This window comes from Bos indicus x Bos taurus, chromosome 19 (genome assembly GCF_003369695.1).
Source record: "Bos indicus x Bos taurus breed Angus x Brahman F1 hybrid chromosome 19, Bos_hybrid_MaternalHap_v2.0, whole genome shotgun sequence".
NCBI lineage: Eukaryota > Metazoa > Chordata > Mammalia > Artiodactyla > Bovidae > Bos > Bos indicus x Bos taurus.
This window is the reverse complement of record NC_040094.1, coordinates 11,581,883-11,603,208: the sequence shown is the minus strand read 5'-3', so window position 1 is coordinate 11,603,208 and position 21,326 is coordinate 11,581,883. Positions and strand designations below refer to the sequence as shown.

The 21,326-nt window shown below is 39.2% G+C and overlaps 1 protein-coding gene across 2 annotated transcripts in view; it reads right to left on the bottom strand.

Annotated features, from left to right (window-relative positions):
- DHX40 (DEAH-box helicase 40) overlaps positions 1-19,929 on the bottom strand; it is a 49,853-nt gene extending 29,924 nt beyond the window's left edge. Inside the window, exons 1-10 of one of the 2 annotated variants that reach the window (XM_027517986.1) lie at positions 19,695-19,929; positions 18,679-18,846; positions 16,862-17,007; positions 15,334-15,453; positions 14,904-15,131; positions 14,615-14,681; positions 13,345-13,476; positions 3,033-3,132; positions 726-812; positions 403-585 (exon numbers count right to left, since the gene is read on the bottom strand). In XM_027517986.1, the coding sequence (XP_027373787.1) occupies positions 403-585; positions 726-812; positions 3,033-3,132; positions 13,345-13,476; positions 14,615-14,681; positions 14,904-15,131; positions 15,334-15,453; positions 16,862-17,007; positions 18,679-18,846; positions 19,695-19,806 (1,343 nt within the window). In that variant the 5' untranslated portion in view covers positions 19,807-19,929. The remainder of the gene's footprint in view (positions 1-402; positions 586-725; positions 813-3,032; positions 3,133-13,344; positions 13,477-14,614; positions 14,682-14,903; positions 15,132-15,333; positions 15,454-16,861; positions 17,008-18,678; positions 18,847-19,694) is intronic. The other variant, XM_027517988.1, reaches the window with a different exon arrangement.
- Positions 19,930-21,326: the final 1,397 nt, after the last annotated feature.

Sequence of the window (21,326 nt, the reverse complement as noted above, 5' to 3'; positions counted from 1 at the left end):
TTCCCCATTAGAATTTAAGCTTAGCGAAAGCAAAACCTACTGAGTATTCCCCTCTCATGGTACTTGGTACCATGCTGGCTACATAAAAAATGCTAATCCCCCCCAAAATAAAACATAACACTTTCAAAGTGGAATTAAGGTCATTGTATACCTTTCATTACAGACAAACAGTGGTCACTAAATGATCCAAATAAACACCAGCCTGAAATACTCCATTAAGCCAAGGTTAAAATATGAGCAAGGGATCAAAACCCAGTAAAGCAAGGGAAAGAAACCTTTTATTTGGGTTTAGTTAAACCTTGAAAATGGAGTGCCATATCTGTCAAATACTTCAAAAAAATTTCAGAGGAAAAAACCTGACTCCCTAACACATTTTTCTTTTTTTTCAAATTGTCTACATACCTTATTACATCATGTATGGCAAGGCACTTTAAGGTCAGAACTACAGACGTCAAACTAGTTCTCTTAATCTCAGGGATCACATGGTCAGGCATACACTGGTTCCAAAAATCTTTACTATAGATCCGAAAGCATTTTCCTGAGGAAGTCCTGCCAGCTCGGCCACTTCGCTGTAACGCCTCACTCCTTTAGGAAAAAAAAACAACAAAAAAGTCCCCAAAATGTTCTGTGATTTTTTCCTAAGTAATTCATTTTCTTTCTCAAAGCAATTAGAAATTATCTAATGAACTGCTCTTTGAACAAAAAGGCTTAACACAGAGACTTACTTTGAAATTGGAACCACCTCTAGGATATCCAATCCTAACCTGGGGTTGTGATTTAACTGCTTCACAAAGCCACCGTCCACCACGTATCTAAAGAGCATGGAAAAAAGTTAAGTTTCTAGAAAATACGGAAAGACTTGCTAATTTTTAACCACTTTAGATACTTCTTTTCTATCAAACTAACAACTACACAACAACTTTTCAGTTAAGGGTAAAACCTGAAAGTGAAGAAATTGGAACTCTATTGGTTCCACTGCTATTTTGGAAATGTAAAATAGTTCAGCCAATGTGGGAAATGGTTTGGTGGGTCCTCAGAACATTAAACGTAGAATTACAATATGACTCAAACTCTCCATTCCTAGGGATACACTCAGAAGAACTGAAAACAAGTACTCAGCATATTGCATGTGTGTGTGCTCAGGCGTGTCCCACTCTTTGGGACCCTGTGGATTGTAGCCCGCCAGGCTCCTCTGTCCATGGGATTTCCCAAGTAAGAACACTGCAGTGGGTTGCCATTTCCTCCTCCAGGAGATCTTCCCCACCCCGCGATCAAACCCACGTCTCCTGCGCCGGCAGGCAAATTCTTTGCCACTGAGCCACCTGTGAAGCCCACTCAACAAACACTTGCTGACATATATTCATAGTGCACTATAGGGGCACTATAAGAGCCAAAAGGTAGAAACAGCGTAAATGTTCATTAACCATTAAGAGATGAAAGGGTGAACAAATTATGGTCTACACATATAACAATGCTATTCAGCTATAAAAAAGCATGAAGTACTGATACATGCTACATCACAGATGAACCTCAAAAAACATGCTGAGTGGAAGAAGCCAGGCACAAAAGATCACATGCTGTAACTCCATTTATATGAAAGACCCAACATAGGGTATTCATTAAGTGGTGGCTGCTAAGCGCTAGGGGGGAGGCATAAATGGGCAACAACTCCTTAAAGTATATAGTTTTATTTGGGGGTGATGAAAAGTTTTAGGACGCTATAGAGGTGGTGGTTGCACAACACTGTATATGGAATAAATACTACTTTATTATCCACTTTTCAATGTAAATCTTATGTTGTCCCATAGAAAATAAGGGCTTCCCTAGTGGCTCAGTGGTAAAGAATCCACCAGCCAATGCAGGAGATGCAGGTTCAGCCCCTGGGTGGGGAAGATCCCCCGGAGAAGGAAATGGCAACTTACTCCAGTATCCTTACCTGGAAAATCCCATGGACAGAGGAGCCTGATGAACTACAGTCCATGGGGTCGCAAGAGTCAGACACGCATTTAGTGACTAAACAACAACAAATGAAAAACTTGAAAATCAGCTCTAAATCATTCTAACAGGTTCAGAATTAATTCCATTTACTCTCTAACAACACCACTTTAAGCCAATTAAATGGAGAACAAGTCAGGTTAAAAACTTAGTCAGAAACAGTACTAAGTCTATCATTCACTAAGGGAACATTCTGAAAGACGCTATTTCATGAATATTGCCTTGGCTGGAAACAAAAAATTACAGAGATTAATTTACTCAAGAGAATTGCTCACCTAAGCCCTTAGTGAAACCATTATTTTTAAAGTTAAGAGAAGCAGAGGAAATTAAACTTCCTCTTAGATCTGGAGGATCATTTTACCCAAAAGAAACATACAGAACCTTTGCGGCAGGTCCAGTCATCCTTTGGCAGAGACAGACTTAGTTAAGGACATAAAATATACTGGGTAAAAGATAAACATCCAGAAGGAATGTGGCTCAAAGGTCTAAAAGAACTTCTCATTTAGCTCTCAGTCTAGATTTAAAATTTCCAAGTGTTTCGCTACAAAATTTCTCAAAAATTTGATGGCATCATTGATTACACTGAAATATAAAGTCCATTTCACAAACAGCTGAAAAGCAAGAAACAGTACCTCCAGATAAATACTTGGGTTTACAAAGCTAACTATATGAAGTGGAGCTGACAGGTCAGAAGGGAATATCAGATCCTCTTAGGTATCTGCTGGTAATGGGAACATAGAAAAACAGGTTTGGCCTCCCACTTAAAGAAATCCTTGAAACATTACACATAATCTTACATTTGGGAAGAGGAAGCTACAAGTTGCCAAGTACAAGTATTTAAAAGTACCAACAGAAATACTATATGCACCTCCTACTCCATTTCCTATTCAGAGCAAACAATAATTACAAAAAACGCTGGGTGATTACAAGTTAAGGAGGTGAGAGGGGAACTGGTGGCGGGCACAGAGACACAAACTGCATATTTTACGATTAGCTAAGTGGCTTCCTTGGCTTTCAAAGGAATTTTAAAAGTTTACCTGATCCCATCTATTGTCAAAGATGTTGCAGAAATATTGGTGGATATGACACATTTTCTAATTCCAGGTGGAGGTGGCAAAAATATTCTTCTCTGTTGATCTAAAACATATATGAAAAGAAAAGAATAATTCACAACATGCATGTGTAACATGCATGTGTCAAACTCAAGTTCTGAAAAACTCATTTCTTTCCATTAGAAGTTGTTTTCTTTACCTCTTTAATTATCTTGAATTAAAAATACAATAGCAAGAACTGCTCTTTTACTCATCTTTTACTATTAAGATATCTAGATCCACGGAACCAGATTACTCTTGCTAAAGTTAACCCTACAGCAGTCCTTTATGTAGGTCATAGCTCCCTTCGAGACTTTAAAAACTGTGGGCCTCGTCTCCATTAAAAATCACACATGTACACATACACAAAATTTTTCTAACAATATCAGGATGTTCGGGGGCTCTCTAAAGCCCATCCATGCACTACAGATTAAGAACCTTTCTATGCTTTAAAGACTGATTAACTAAGGTTAATCAGTTTTTACTTTTTCAGATGCTGCTGCTGCTAAGTCACTTCAGTCGTGTCCGACTCTATGTGACCCCAAAGACAGCAGCCCACCAGGCTCCCCTGTCCCTGGGATTCTCCAGGCAAGAATACTGGAGTGGGCTGCCATTTCCTTCTCCTTTTTCAGATGACTCCATCTCTCAACAAGTAACACCATCCTGATTTTCACTACCCACGCATTCTGAAGGGTGAGCCCCAGCAGCAATGCTCAGAGTAACTTTGCTCCTCTGGCCATAGTTTATGGTGCCAAGGATAAACCTCTCTCCAACTGGACCAGTTCTCATTCTCCTTTGAATCTCTTGGAATAAGGTCCAAGAGATGCTCAATTTGATTAGGCCAGTCTCTTGCAAAGAGGAAAAATAAACTTGTAAACCATAGGGAAGTGACTAATATATATAGAGGAAAGCTAGTCTAAAGAGAGGAAAGAATGAATCATCTGTAACAATTCTCAAGAGAGTATTTCTGGGTGCCTGGTGATCTCCAAGCCTTAAGAGACATGGTATAAAACAAGTAGAAAGATGGATTTGGCCAGACTTGCCCACCTGCCTGGTTAAGCAGAGAACAGAATAGGAGAGTTGCTGTTTGCAAGGAAATGATAACACCATAGGTGAAAGGAGATAAGTGAAAACTGTTAAAAGTCTTGATGCATTCTGAAAATTGTTAAATTCGAAGAGTGAATTGGCAGAAACAGGAAGTAATCATCAGAAAGATGTTTAAAACTAAGGTCAGAAATGATGATACTGACAAAGTCTACAATGCTAGGTTTTCAAATGAGTGGTCATGGTGGGATGAAGGAAAAGCTCAAGGGGTCAAGCAAGAGATTTGGTAGATTGTCTGTTTCAGTGATCTCCAAAAATGGAGATCTGGTGACTCCCTGGTCATTCCAGGAAGTACACAAGTCAATCTACTGGCATATGAAAAGAAATTATCAGCATACGTATTTATATTTGTATATATAAATTTGTATTTGTATCTGTATATATATATATTTCAACATATACATTTATACTGAACAGTATATACATATACTGTAAAAAGAAAAAAATTTTAATGCATAGTTGCATTTGATTTCCACAAGATATACCCATATTCATTTAGAAAAATTTTTCTACTTGAGCAGCCTCAAGTTGTTCTCTCCTCAGCAGCCAAGGAAATCTTAACCAAACCTATTTTTAAATAAAGTACAAAACGTGTTTCCAAATAAAACCTTATAAAGATCCAGGTATTCCCAGTATATAAAACAGACCAAAGTTGAACTCTCACAAAGGAGAAAAGGAATGACACAGACGAGCACAGTTTTAAAATCATGTACTAGGCCAACCATCTCATTTTATAGATGAGAAAACTAAAGCCCAGAGAGTTCAAGTGGCTTGCCCAAGATTCACATATAGACAGGCAAGTTTAAAACCAAGTCAACCATTACTGCTCTTCTACATCATCCTGAAATTAACTTAAGTAAAAAAAAAGTGCTAGAAAGGCAACTGACACGTAAGTGATAAAGATTATTTTTTAGGCGTTTCTTAGATTTAGGTACCTCATTTCTTCCAGATAGTTCAAATGAGTCATACACTACCCAGTATTTCACATTATGTTTACACATTTATCTGCTGTCTATCTATTCTACTACAATGTAGCTCTGTAAGAACAAGGACTTTCTCTTATTCAAGACATACCACTCCCCTCCCACCCCAGTACCTAAAATGCCTGGACCATAGAAAATGCTCAATAAAGTTCAATGAATTGATAAATTTTAAAATGCATGGTATAAATAACAGAGATCCTTCTACTTTTAAAATTCCACATTACCGTAAAAGTTTACATAAATTAGAAATGTCCATTCTGAACATGTTTATGATCAACTCTGTTTTTCAATTAATTCATTTCTAAAAGTACCTAATTTTCATCTTCAGTTCAAGCAAGATTTCAGTTTATCACTGTTCACTAGTCAATTAAAAAGTCCTTAACCTGCTATTTTGACAAGACTCACATTTGTTCCATATTTACATTTCACCCATATACTTTAACACCATATTCCACAAGTATGAACATATGCCAATTTTATGTCTCTTTGTAAAGGTTCGGAGGAAAAGTTAAATACATATGTCCTAAAGCACATTCTCAGTTTCCACAAAGAAAAGGGGAAACAATACTTTCACTGCATGCGAGCTTAGTTCTCAGTCATGTCTGATTCTGTGTGACCCCATGGACTGTAGCCCACCAGACTCCTCTATCCATGGAATTTTCCAGGCAAGAATACTGGAGTGGGTTGCCATACATTCCTCCAGGGGATCGTCCCGACCCAGGGATCAAACCTGCATTTCTTGCATCTCTTGCAGTGGCTCTTTACCATGTCTCCTCCACCAAGCTATTTACCACTGAGCCACCAGGTAAGCCCACCTAATAAGGTACCAGGATGTAAATTAACAGGCGAGCAGGGAGGATTGGCAAAAAGGCAGAAAGATGTTTCAAAATCTACCAAGAAATAAAGACACTGAGGCTCTACCACTTAACACTCTTAATATTCCTAAGATACATGTATGTTACATATTATATGTAAGGCCAACTGAAACATCCTCATAAAATTTGTTTCAAATTGTTCCTAAAGCAGAAACATGTTTGAAAGAGAATGTGTGTGTGTGTGTGTATGTGTGTGTGTGTGTGAGAGAGAGAGAGATAAGAGAAAGAAAGAGAAAATGTGTATAAAAGGAACACAGAGCTATAAACAGAAACTTAATCAAAGGGGGAAAAAATGATTCTGGAACAAAATAAAAGTAGTACAACACTGTTCAGCTCAAACTCTACCCCCACTGGAAGTCATTTTTGGGTGCATCAAAAATATCTTGAGAATCCTCACTAACACAGCTGAAAATCAAATTTCTGACACAGAGAAAAGGCTTGAGATAATCAGTAAATGTAGTTGAAAAGATAACGTAACTGGAAGGAAGCTAAAATATATAGAAGCGAGGCAATCCAACATAACGATTAAAACTGCAGATCAAAACAGCAACCAATTTATCGTTTTTGTGGGGTAGCTACACAGATACGTGTGCGTGTGTACTCAATTGCTAAGTCATGTCTGACTCTTTGCAACCCCATAGGCTGCAGCCACCAGACTCCTCTGTCCAAGGGATTTTCCAGGCAGAAGCACTGGAGTGGGTTGCCATTTTCTCCTCCAGGGGAGCTTCCCAACCCAGGGATTGAACCCACGTCTCCTGCATGTTTTGCATTGGCAGGTGGATTCTTTACCACTGAGACACCTAGGAAGCCCCTACACATATATGTACATTTCTCAAAACTCATGAAACTGTATACTTAAAACAGGCATAGTTTATTGTATGAAAAGTATACCTCAATAAAGTTGATTTTTTTAAAAAGCACATAAAATTCCAGGAAATTTTTACTATAAAACACTCAACACCAAAAAATATTCTAAATGAAACTATTGAACTTTAAGGATAAAAATAGGAAATTTCAAGCAATCAGACAGATAAAACAAATCACTTACAAGGAGGGGAAAAAAAATCAGGTTGGCCTCAGACTTCTCCGCAGCAACACTCAATGCCAGAAGACAACTGGACAACGTCTACCAAGTTCTAAGGAAAAGAAAGTGCAACCCAAGAACATAAAACCCAGCCAAGATGTAGCTCAAGTATAAAGGAGAAAGCCTGACATTCTTAAACAAAAGAACTACAAAAAAAAAAACAAAAACGCCCAGGATCCCTTCTATTAAAAAAAAGAAAAAAAAAGGTTAAAATCTACCCAATCTAAAATTAATCAAAAGTAGTTTAGGAATGGAAAAATCATGGTAAAGGATTGATGATAAACACTGAATACATCTGAACAATGTAAAAATAACTGACAAAAATCAGAAGGGGAAGATATAGAAGAATATAAGTACTTAAGTCTTCATCTTTCAAATCAGGCAATAGATAAGATCTCCAATCAAATATTGTCTAATTTTAGCATATGTGCTGCTAAAGTAAGCACCAAATATAGTCTAGAAGGAAGATATTAACTTCAGCTTAATATTTTCATTTGTTTAAACTTAGAGCAATCTTTATTATAAAATATCTCATGGTAAAGATTTACTTTGAAGTTAAAAGTTAAACAATTCCTTCAAGTAAATTCAAGTAAAATTACTTTCTAAAAAAGCAACTAATAGTATAATCTCACTCTTGAAAAGGTATTTCTTTCAGCCTACCTACTTATTTATCCTTCTATATGTACACACGCACACACACACATACACAGAGATCTGAAGAATGTTTTTTCTAATGTTAAAGATGGTTATTTCTGGATGGAGTTTGAGGTGATTTCTTTAAGTTTACCTTTGTAATTTTGTACACTGCTTGAATTCATTATAATGACACTGTACCATTTTCCCTCAATTGAGTAATTTTTCTTTAAAGAGAGACACCATCTAGGTTAATTCTGCATAGTGGAAAAGGCATTTTTTGGTACTTTTCTGTACTTTTAAAACTTCTACAAAGGGCAGAAAAGAAAAACAAAGGAGCATATGTAAAATCAACCCATTTTTCTTTAAAAAAAATGTAAACAATAAAACATATCTAAATGTATAAATAAAAAGGTCAGAACAATATACCTCAGAATATTAATAGTGATTATCACTTAATCATGTTGGTGGCACCTACGTTTAATGATTTTTCTTACTGTGATGATTTTATTGTTTTAAAAAAGTATGTATTTCTTTCTAAGATAAGATAAAATTTTTCATTTGGGGAGAAAACACATAGACTAAAAGCTTTTATGTGAAACTCACTCGCCTTATTCCCCCACATCTTTAATCTTAACATTTAAGGAAACTATCCTAGACACTTGGTACTCGACATATTGAAAGAAGTATCTCTGTTTTGTAATCAGAAGAGAAAAAACTATTTTTGGATGTATGCAATAATCTAAATGAGCAGTTTCTCCTCTTTTAAAATGTTCTACACCACCTCAAGGTAAAACTCCTCTCCTTTTCTTCATCTATTGTGGAAACACATGCACTGTTAGACCCTCCACTACTGAATAAACAACCAGTAATCAAATGTAGATTCACCATGTGACCTCAGGAACATCACTTAGCCTCTATCTGTAAAATAAAGAAATCTGATTATGCATATATTCATATATATATATATGGGTGTATGTGCATTTTTCTAGAAAAACAGCCATGGCTTTCATTACTTAAAAAAAAAATCTAAGATTCCCACCCTCCACAAAAGGCTTCTGCACTGAATTAGAGAATTACTTCAGTGCTAAAAATGCCTGCTGCTGCTAAGTCACTTCAGTCGTGTCCGACTCTGTGCAACCCCATAGACGGCAGCCCACCAGGCTCCCCCGTCCCTGGGATTCTCCAGGCAAGAACACTGGAGTGGGCTGCCATTTCCTTCTCCAATGCATGAAAGTGAAAAGTGAAAGTAAAGTCACTTAGTCGCATCCGACTCTTCATGACCCCATGGACTGCAGCCCACCGGGTTCCTCCGTCCATGGGAGTTTCCAGGCAAGAGTACTGGAGTGGGAAAAATGCCTAATTCAATGCAAATAATTGTCACTTATGAAGCAACAAGCATATTTCAGTTCATAAATTTTGTAGGGGTTTAGCTTTCCCTAAATGCACAACAAACATGAAGGAATGTAAGACCTGAACAAAAAGGAGGAAGTAAGAAGACAGAAAAGGTTTGAGAGAAACAATAAGGTTCTTACTCTTGAGTTTGGTATAAGACATTAATATAACAATACCAAGCAGAAAGAGAAAAACCTGGAACTCTAAAACATTTAGTTAGAACTTTCTCAACACACAGTACTTGTCCTCAGGAAGTCCACAGTCTCACAGAGGGGATGAAACAAGCGTAACACACGTTAAAAGTGTTAAATGCCACCAGAGGCACAGTGAAGCACAGTGAGGGTCAAACAAAGAAGAGAGAAAAGCCAGCTGTGAGGACGGAAAGCAGGAAGGGTTTTCACGGAGTTGGTTGCACTTGTGAAACAAAATAGCAGAATTTCGAACAGTGAGCGGGGGAGAGTAAAAGGGAAAGGAGGAGTTCAAGTTCAGGAAGGAACAAACACAGAATCACAAAAATGCTGCCAGAGGAAAATAAATAAAAAATAGCTCTTATATTTTGAGCCTGAATGAACATCACAAGGGTGGGGGTCAGGGGGAGTTCAGCCCGGTGAGCAGGGGGTCCTATGACCTGGTGGTAGTAGGAACACCTCAGCACTTCTTCACAGTTGACAGATGAGAATTTTTTATGTCAAGCACGGAGGTATTTAAAGATGTTTCCTTAAAATAGCCACACTCACAGCTAGCTCAGAAGTTAAGAGCAAATATAAAATATCCACCTCATAAGGTCTACCTCAACACCAAACCTACCGAACCCCCTCACTCCAGGCTATAGGCAGGAAACCCTTCTTCCCGGTCCTCACTCCCAAATGCAAGCTTTCTGTTCCTCAAGCTAATAGGAAATAAAAGAAATAACACTGTATTAAGGTCTCTCCCCACAACCCAAAGTAGCAAAAACAACGAAACTAAGTGCTATATTGTATTTACCAGGCTTATAAAGAAAGCCTTAGATCCCAGGAATGCTACCTTCTCTCTGCTTCAGCAAACTCCATCTCACCCATTACTCAGTACCTCATCAGCTCCATCCGAATGCCTCTTTGCACTGTCATAAACTGCTACAATAAACATGGTTATGATCATATGGATCACCAGTAGCTCACCTTACAGTGCCCTTGGAACCAAAAGGGGAATAAATAAACAAACAGAATGCTTCAGTAACGGCTCTACTCAAACCCAATTTCTCATCCTTACCATTTACCTATATACACCAACTGGAATCAAGAGTGCCAGGAGAAATATCAATAACCTCAGATATGCAGATGATACCACCCTTATGGCAAAGAGCAAAGAAGAACTAAAGACCCTCTTGATGAAAGTGAAAGAGGAGAGTGAAAAAGTCGGCTTAAAACTCAACATTCAGAAAACTAACATCATGGCTTCTGGTCCTATCACTTCATGGCAAATAGATGGGGAAACAATGCAAACAGACTTTATTTTGGGGGGGCTCCAAAATCACTGCAGATGGTGACTGCAGCCATGAAATTAAAAAACACTTGCTCCTTGGAAGAAAGGCTATGACCAACCTAGACAGCATATTAAAAAGTAGAGACATTACTTTACCAACAAAGGTCCGTCTAGTCAAAGCTATGGTTTTTCCAGTGGTCATGTATGGATGTGACAGTTGGACTATAAAGAAAGCTGAGCACTGAAGAATGGATGCTTTTGAACTGTGATGTTGGAGAAGACTCTTGAGAGTCCTTTGGACTGCAAGGAGATCCAACCAAGTCACTGATTTTCTAAAGGAATTCAGTCTTGAATGTTCATTGGAAGGACAGATGCTGAAGCTCCAATACTTTGGCCACCTGATGGGAACAAATGACTCACTGGAAAAGACCCTGATGCTGGGAGGGATTGGGGGCAGGAGGAGAAGGGGAGGACAGAGGATGAGACAGCTGGATGGCATCACTGACTCAATGGACATGAGTTTGGGTAAACTCCAGGAGTTGATGATGGACAGGGAGGCCTGGCATGCTGCGATTCATGGGGTTGCAAAGAGTCGGACACGACTGAGTGACTGAACTGAACAGTCCAATGAGAATGAAATAAACGAAGGTATTGCTTGGCACCTGATAAGAAGAACTGACTCAATGGAAAAAACCCTGATGCTGGGGAAGACTGAAGGCAGGAGGTGAAGGGGACAACATGTCAGTTGGATGGCATCACCGACACGATGGACAAGAGCTTGAGTGAACTCCGGGAGTTGGTGATGAAGCCACAGAAGCCTGGTGTGCTGCAGTCCATGGGGTTGCAGAGTTGGACACGACTGAGAAACTGAAGTGAACTGATATACACCAACAAAGAAAATCACATACACTGATATTTAAGGCTGAAAGCTGGCTAAAGTCATATTGGAAGGAAAATGAACGGCAAGTTATTAAGCTGGCATTTTAACTCAGTTGACAATAGGAAATGACTGGAGGTACTGAATAGGAGACCGACACAATCAGAGCTGTGCTTTTGGAAGATTATATTTACCACAGCAGGTAGGATGGCAAATTAAATCAGGGAAAATCAGTTAGCTGGATATGTTAACAACCCAGGAAAACAAACTGAGGATCCCAATTCTAATGACAATGAGGGGAAAAAAAGATGAAAAACGAAGGCTCTGGAGAAGATAAAGGCAAACCAGAAAGCCCTGTGAGACCCAAGAGGCCTAGAGTACCGGAGACTGAACTACAGACAGCTTTCAGGAGTAGTCACAAAGAAGTGACAGGTGAATCCTAGAAGCCAACCTCTCCAAAACAGAGAATTCTAAGAAAATAGCAAGCTAAGGAAGAAACCTTAGAAAATAGTCATATTCAGAGGGGAACAAAGGCCAGGGAGAGTGGTAAGGCAACAGCCTTATGGAAATAGTGGTCAGAAGAACCAAATAACTATCCTACACAACAGCATTTAAGGAGACTTATTATTAACCCAAAATCAAAATACAAACTAATAGAAAAATGCCATGAGATTTGAGGAACAGGTCACTAGCAAGCTTTAATAGTATAAAAACTGAATTTCAGGAAGATAAACAAGAAGCAATGGCAGATAAAGAACTATTATTTTCAATGTGGCAGTAAGATGGAAAGAATGAACTTTATACGAAGTATGTATGAACAATTAACACAAAGCAACTATAGCAGGTTTTGAATTACCTTATCAGTTACAAAGTAAATTATAAAAAAATTAGTAGACAGAATCTCCAAAATAAATGAGAACCTTAAATACCTAACAAAGACCCTAAGAATTCCCTTGAAGATGTAACAATTTAAAATAGATGTCAATGTTGAGTGTGTGGGCCCAATACCATCATCACAAAAGGAATTTCTAAAACGGCATGTCTACGGTTATTTACCAACACATACGTTTCTGAACTGTTTTTGTTAATATATGGATAAGAACCACCTACTCAACAAAAACAAAACTACACATAAAATATAAAAACATTCAATTGCTTTTTTGCATTACATAAATGCTAATCCCAGTCAAAGTCTAAATAGGAGACTACAGGTTAACTTCCCTTTCGCATTACAAGTCAAATTCCATAATACAATAGTTATACAAAACAAATCTAAACCTCATTCAGTAACATTTATTATGAACAAATAGAATGATCAGAGTTAGAATTTGCTCTCTGAACTTAAAAAAGAACTACATCGTACTTGAAAAGTAGACTAGTATGTGTGGCTACACAAAAAGAAAACAATCCACTCTCTGATACATCTGGATATATAAGATTCCTAGAAATTCTGTGGCAGTGGCAAATTAGATTTAATTTATGGTACTACTATCAAGGAATTATAGCCCTCATTTCAAAAAATTCATAACAATATTTTTGTTTTGCTGGGAGAGGACACAGCCCTCTCTTAACAACAATAAGGGGGATAGATGACCAAAGTCTTAAAAAAGTGAATGTAAAAAGGCTTCAATTAAAAACAAAAAAAAGTCATGTCTCCCAAGGGATGAAGGATGGTTATCCAAACACTATTGATCTGGGCTGTTGGTTACAAAGGTGAGTTCACTTTGTGAAATTCATTAACCTAAACACTTACTATCTGCATACTGTTGTAAACATGTGATTATCCAATAGATTATTCAATATAAAGTTCTTTAAAAATCAATTTTCTTTTCTAGTGAGTAATTACCTGTTGTCATAGATCCATAACAGGGCAATATTAACAAGCCATCTAGAGTGGTATCTTGGACATCATAATCATAATCAACAGATTCTGCCATCTGAAAAAGTAACTCACAACTTTTTTCGATTTCAAACTGACCTGAAATGAGGGGAGAAAATAATGTCAGCAACTGAACAGCAAAATTAATTTAAGAATGAAAAAGAAAAAGCTTTCTAGATTTATGTTAGTTTTGCATATTTTAAACATCTCATTTGATCTAAAGTAGATGAACACAAGTTGTACCCAATCCCAACATAAAATAAAAAATACAGGAAATACCAGTTTCCAAGGAATTTAAATCTCTAAAGGAATAAAAACATTTACAGTCATCAAGTCTTTCATCTTGCTAACATGGTATTTGGGGAAGATTCAATAAAGTTAATCATTACCATAGGGGATACTGCATTTGATGTCAAAAATACTTAAGTTCCTTAAAAAGGCTAAGAGATTGTTACAATGTCTCACTTCTGACATTAGTACAGGCAGTGTAGGAGGTGAGCCATGAAATGACTCAGATCTGTTAGCAGAATGCTGCTACTTGAAGAATCACACCAGTCTGAGATGTAACTATTCTATTTTTGATCCAAAAAAGCATGCCTATGAGACACGGATTCCACAGCCTGTGCACTGCTACCACACAGTACCATCCCACCACTCAAAGAAGAAAGCAGCCAGTAGGACGTCTTTTGAAATAATGAAATTAGTCATTCAGATCCAGGACTGTTTAGTGGTTAACAGCTCTATATATGGTAATAAAAATATTAATATTTTACCATTTAGTATCTTCCTACTAAAAGGTCAGTGTATTTTACATATGTTTACTAAGGAGACTTGTGGTGGCTTAGAGGATAAAACGTCCGCCTGCAATGCAGGAGACCCGGGTTCAATCCCTGAGTCAGGAAGATCCCCTGGAGAAGGAAATGGCAACCCACTCCAATACTCTTGCCTGGAAAATCTCATGGACGGAGGACCCTGGGAGGCTGCAGTCCATGGGGTCGCAAAGAGTCGGACACAACTGAGCGACTTCACTTCAAGGAGACTTGTGCTTTTAGGGCAGTGTAAAATTATGTTACATTATCTTATAATAAATACAACATCTAAAACTACTCAGATAACCATAAAAGGCTAGGATAAAATGAGTAGAGCCTAGATTTTCCAACAAAGGTACACAGTAGTGTGGTGCCACATTCCCCTCGTATAAAGGGCAAAATTTTTAAACCTAGTACTGAATGCTCACCAGTCAGAAAAACCAAGATGTCTCCAGCCATTTCATTCAAATGGATATCCATGGTCACTTTCACAATCTAAAGCAAGAAACACAAGCATAAAATGCTAGTGGAGATAAAGTCCCACCACCACTACCGCCAGCTCTCTCAGTTCCACAGAAAAATTAAATCTGATTCTCAAAAGTCCTAGGACCTATAAAGGCTGCCATTAAAACACTAGAGAAAAAATGAATTACCAAACTACTCAGTCAACTAGAATCATAGATACAGAAAAGACATAATAAGGATGACAAGTAATACCGCTTGAATGTATGCAGTATTTTCTCTATCTCGTGGACCAATCAAATTGCAGAATTTTTCTCTGACTGGATAAAGCCTTCCAGGTATATCAAATATTGGACAATTTCCAAAGAATGCAGAGAGCTTGGCTAATTCCATTGTTGCTGACATCACCACGACCTTTAAATGCTCCTTCCTGTTAGGAGACTTCTCCTGAAATAGCTTCTTCAGTAAACCAAATAAGATGTCCTGAAAGAAAAGTAAATTTCTAATAAGTCACAAGTGTACATAACAACCAACTTATTTTAAATATTTTGCTTTCCTTAACCAAAGGATTCATATTTTAATTGATTAAAATGTAAGGAAGGGAAGGCAATTCACTGTACAGTACAAAGCTACCCCCAAAGAAAGAAAACTGTCTAATAAATAAGTAATAAAGTTAAATACTCACTGTAGTTAGAGTTCTCTCATGGGCTTCATCCAAAATAATGACACTGAACTTGGTAAGATTCGGATCTCCCAAAATATGTTTCAGTAAACATCCATCAGTCATGTATTTGATTGCTGTTTCCTAATGTTCAAACAGCAGAGTACATTAACATACACATAAAAATAAAAATCACAGAAATGCACTCCTGTTTCGCAAATTAAATTTTTCCTCTCAAATGTACAGACATCAAGGGATCAAACTAATCTGACTAAATAAGAGAGTACATGAAATAGTCTAATAATATATTTTAATAACATGGATGGTAAATTATGAAACTTGTGATCTACACAGGCAGGAAAACTAAGGGGAATGTTCTGGGATAAAGCAACAATAAGGAAATACAATGAAGTCAGTGGAAAGTGGTTAAGACAACACAGTGACCTCTGGTGAGCAAGCTGTGGGAAACAATAATGAAATGGGATTCGTCCTCCTGTCTCAGCTGCTATTTTAGAGAACTTAGGGAAAAAAGGAAGGTGGCACCATTCTTCTCATGCTATTCCTCCCTGACCATTGTCCTATTACAAAAATAGGATCAGCCGACTAGCATTAAAAGGTGAGAATAGGAGTTAACAACAGAGCTATCCATAAAACAAGCCAAGGAGAAAAGAAAAATCCCAGCAGTGACCACCAGGAATGCAAAGACAGTATTTTGGGGAGTTATTCTGTGCCATTATTGCTAGCCATTCCTATTAGGGACCATAAGCAAATCAGGGATTATTTTGCATCTGGTTCAGGATTCAGAAATCCTGAGGGGATTTCTGAATGTGGCTATGAACTATTACCATGAATACAGAAGATGTTCAACAAATATTTGCTCAATAAGTTTGTTAACTATCAGTTTTGCACTGACTTCAAGAATTCAACCATATAATATGGATGAACCTTGAAAACATTAGCTAAATGAAACAAGCCACACAAAATTGCATGATTCCACGTTTTAAGTATATAGAAATACATAGAGATGTAAAGCAGAATAGAAGGTACCAGGGACTACTGGAGGTGGGAGGATGGGAACGTGGAGATACAGCACTGTTTTCTGGGATGGTGAAAGTGTTCGGAAAATAGAGAGTGGTAATGGTTACAAAACACTATGAATGTACTTAATGCCACTGCACTGTTTACCTAAATGTGATCTGAAAATACTAAAAATGGTAAATCTTATTTTATGTATATTTTACTATAATAAAATTGCTTTTCAAAGAACACAAATGTCAGTTACATGTCAAGAACTGTTACGGCTAAAATACACAAGGGAATCCTATGAAAAAGTCAACATAACTGTCACAAAACTAATTGAGAAGGGAGAAAAGGAGAAAAGGGAAGGCACCCAGGACAAGACATTAATAACGGGCAATACAAATTAATTCTAATCTGAGGCTTTGTTTCTTTAAAATGCAGATGGAATTTTGAAGTCAAAATCTTCCATAACTTTTCCCACTCTTTCTATAACTTCACACTACTTAACTAAATACAAACAGAACTTGGGTACCTTGGAGCTGCAATCATCAAAACGAACTTGGTATCCTACTTTGGATCCTAATGTACATTTCATTTCTTCAGCAACCCTCTGAGCAACAGATATGGCAGCTACTTTTCGTGGTTGGGTCACACCAATCATACCGTGTTGTGAAAACCCTACCAAATGCAGAGGTAAAATACACAAAAATGTTAACCACTGCTTCCCATTAAACTGTTTCTGGTCAATCGATACAAACTGTTCAAGAGTTTCTAAAAGAAAACTTGGCAAAATTAACAACACATTGTCTTACATTTGCACCATGGAAACTTAAGTATTAATTAAAAATAAGAGTATATATGAATAACCATACACATATACATAATAACCATTCTCACATACATAAGAATACATATTAACAACCATTTAAATGTACATATTTTAATTAGATTTTTTCCAATTTCAGTCTTAAGATTTACTCTAAAGAGTAAGCCAAAAATTTTTAACCCCTGGGAAGACATAAAATTCCACACACTTCCTAAAATAGATTTACTTTTTCCACAGAAGTTTAAATATACCACTTTTCATAGGTTCTACCATTTTAGTATCTCGGAAAGCAAAATGGATCTTATAACTGATGGTATTTTTTTCTTTACTAATAGTATGTAAAATAGTGGTATGTCTTAACAGCATCTTTCTAAAAAAATTACTTATTTATTTATCTTTCGTTGTGCTGAGTCTTCACTGGTGCATGGGCTTTCTCTAGTTTCAGCAACAGGGACTCCTCTCCAGTTGTGGTATATGGGCTTCTCGTTTCAAGCTCTAGGCTGAGGGCTTCAGGAGTTGCGGTTCTTGGGCTCTAGAGCAAAGGTTCAATAGCTGTGGCGCATGGGCTTAGTTGCTCTACTGCATGTGGGATCTTCCCAGACCAGGGATCCAACCCACGTCTCTTGTATTGGCAGGCAGATTCTTTCCCACTGAGACACCAGGGAAGCCCAACAGACAGCATCTTAAAAGACCTGACTTATCCGAGTAAGTTAATATATAAGCTGCTGCTGCTGCTGCTAAGTCGCTTCAGTCATATCCAACTCTGTGCGACCCCAGAGATGGCAGCCCACCAGAAGCCCCCGTCCCTGGGATTCTTCAGGCAAGAACACTGGAGTGGGTTGCCATTTCCTTCTCCAATGCATGAAAGGGAAAAGTGAAAGTGAAGTCACTCAGTCGTGTCTGACGCTTGGTGACCCCATGGACTGCAGCCCACCAGGCTCCTCCGTCCATGGGATTTTCCAGGCAAGAGTACTGGAGTGGGGTGCCACTGCCTTCTCCAATATATAAGCTAAGAAATTTTTATAATATCCAACATAATTTTGCTGTATACCAACCTTATGATATAAAGTTCACCATATTGAAAGGAAAGACACTGTAAGGGTAGTTTGTTAGCTGGCTTGGTGTTAGGAAAATCAAGGAATAAACAGTTACCTGATATCACTCTGGAAAAAGAACCCAGAAATAGTAATGTCAGCAACAGATATCAATATATCCCTTCCCCTGAAAATCATTTCAATACCTAACGTTCAACAGTCTACTGCAAGACAGCCTACTCTACAGCCGAGAATCAATATCTACCTATAATTCTATCTGGAATTTTTATGGTAACTGAAAATGCCATTTCAAATAATTCCGGAATCTGAAATAAGACTGTAAAAAAGAGCGAAACATACAAGGACAGTGTGCCAAGAGAAGAATCGGACTGTAAAACAAATGACAGGCATTTATATAATACAGAAGTCCTATTAGCTTTTAAGAGGATATTTTTAAATGCTCCCAATATTATCCCAGAATAAAATTACCTGCTTCATATAGATATTTTGGGAGTTGAGTTGTTTTACCACTTCCTGTATTTCCAGTAACAATAAGGAATGAATTGTCCCTCACAGCTTGAATAAGCTTTTTTCTTTGTTTCTGAATGGGAAAAGTTGGAGTAGTTCCTCCCTCCTGTGATGTGCATCCTTTCTCTTCTGTAATGACAGGGCGGGGGTGGGGGTGGAGGTGCAATTAAAAGGCCTGTAAAGTTATCTCAATTTCCCAAAACTGAAAAAGAGAGTGACAATAGAATTTTAGGGCTGGAAAGAATCAACCCATGACTTCTCGGTGAAATCGCTTACATCCCATTTGCGAGCGAGTGTTTCTAAGCTCAAAGCAACTTTTTAGTGAGATCAACTTGAGCATTTCTTAATGCCTGACTCAAAGTATCCGACAAAGTAAGCCTAGCACAAGGCAATATATTTGCAGGTATACCTATTCAGAAGCACAAAACCCAATTTTATTAAATAATAGACCCTAAAACTGGAACAGGGTAGAAAAACTCTCGGCTGAATGAAAAGCCACCTGTATTTGCTTCTGATTCACGGTTCAAGTTAGGTCCCCGTTCAGAGCGACTGATATCCCAGAAGGCCAAGTGGTGGGTAACCATGGAAACTGGCTCCTGGAAACTGGCTCCCTTCATACCGTACCCAAAGGCAGGCTGGCGGCCCGGCGGAGGGGCGGAGGGGTGGGGGGGAACGGGTGGGTAGAGAACAAAGGCTTTCTGAGCCTATTTAAGAGCAGAACGCGTCCCGGCGTTGGGGTGCACTTTTTTGCCCCTCAGCAGGGTTTTCGCCCAACTTAGATCTGGGACCGCCCCTCTCCAGTCCAAAGTGGCTCACTGGACGCAAAGTTCGCCTCCGGCTTAGAGAGCGACAGGAAGGCTGCACCTTGCAGCCTCCTTTTCTCCTCCTGTCTCAGGCGGACTTTCATCCCCCCGCCCCCTCCCCAAAGCCCCGTGCTACCACTCCCGCTGGCCTCTACGGAGTCCCGCGGACCGCACCTCTATCCGCGACGGAACCTGCCGAAGGCCGCTCTTCCTGGAGGTCTCTCGATCTCTCACCTTCCTCCTGCCGCCTTGGCGCCCTGCCCGCGACGGCGGGAAACCGGGACATAGACCTGGCCCGGAGCGGAGGTGAGCACGTCCACCGGTCCTGGGGAGATGGGCGGGGAGAGGCGAAGACGCGCCCTGATGACGTCGCGGTGTTTACTTCCGCGCGTGCGACTCGGGCGAGGGGCGGGGGAGCCGCCTGATGACGTGGCACGAGGAGCCCGCCTTCCCCGACGCCGAGCGGAGCGCCGGCTACCGGGTGCTTCCCGCAAGCAGCCCGCGTGCGCTGCGGCTGCGCGCGCGAAGCTAGCCCCGACGTCCAGGAGGGCCCGGTCCAGGGTCTCCGCTTGTGCGCAAGGGCTGGGAGACGCCTTTTTTTTAATCAGTGGTCGCTGCAGACATATCCAACCTTCACATACCTAGCGTGATGTGACCCTTTGTCAGGAGCTGAAATCTTTCCTAGCGTTTGGCATTCCACAGCATTGTCACCTTCAGTGAAAGTCGGTCAGTGGTGTCCGACTCTTTGCGACCCCAGGGACTATAACAGGCCATGGAATTCTCCAGGCCAGGATACTGGACTGGGTAGCTGTTCCCTTCTCCAGGGTAATCTTGCCACCCAGGGATCGAACCCAGGTCTCCCGCATTGCAGGCGGATTCTTTACTAGCTGAGCCACAATTGCTCGTACTGAAGTGTCCTGCAACGGCACACGGTTTTGAGAGGCACACCTGAACTTCTTGTTCTGTAGTGTCAAAAATTAGGCTCCCTGCGCTGTTCATTGGGGACACTGTGAACATGCGCAGGACCCTGCATGTTAAATTCTATTTACATGCATATTTCCTTCTCCTTTCCCCCAGCTAGACGCAGGGCAGCAACTTTAGAAAACTGTGATACACTCGACCCAGCAAAGTGTTTCAAAGTGGGCTGTTAATATTTTTTTTAAGTTACTGGATGGTTGGATGAATGATTTGATTTCCAGAGAAGTTAATCGCATTTATTTATTTATTTTGCTGCACCACGGGCATCTTGTGTGATCTTAGTTCAGCAACCAAGGATGAAACCGGTGCCCCCTGCCCTGGAATCAAGGGGTCTTAACCACTGGACTGTCAGGGAAGTCCGCTAAGCTCATTTTAATGGTTGTTGATTCCTTGGAAACCACAAGAATTGAGAAGTTAAACACATATACAACGATTGAGGTGGGGTGAATTTTTCAGGATAGGTACTTTGCAAAGCAGGTCTTTCTGTTGTAGAAACTTGCAATTTTGTAAGTAGTGTCAATCATAACAAAAGCGGTGCAAGAAGATTATTTCTTGGACTTTCCAACTCTTCCTGCTGTTAGACTTAACCAGTATTTACTGTCAAAGACAACTCAAATTATCACTTGACATTAACTAGAAGTCCCTACTCTCCTATCTGACTAGGCTTCAAAAGATGTCATTGGACCTTAAGATTTTGCTATACTCATTAAAAATATATGTATACCAACTCCTTTTAAATGGGATTGATAAGCATCTCCTAAAATGCAGGTTTATCAGATTTTTAGTGAGAGCAACTTTCTAATAACTTCTCCAAACCTGAGTTCTACA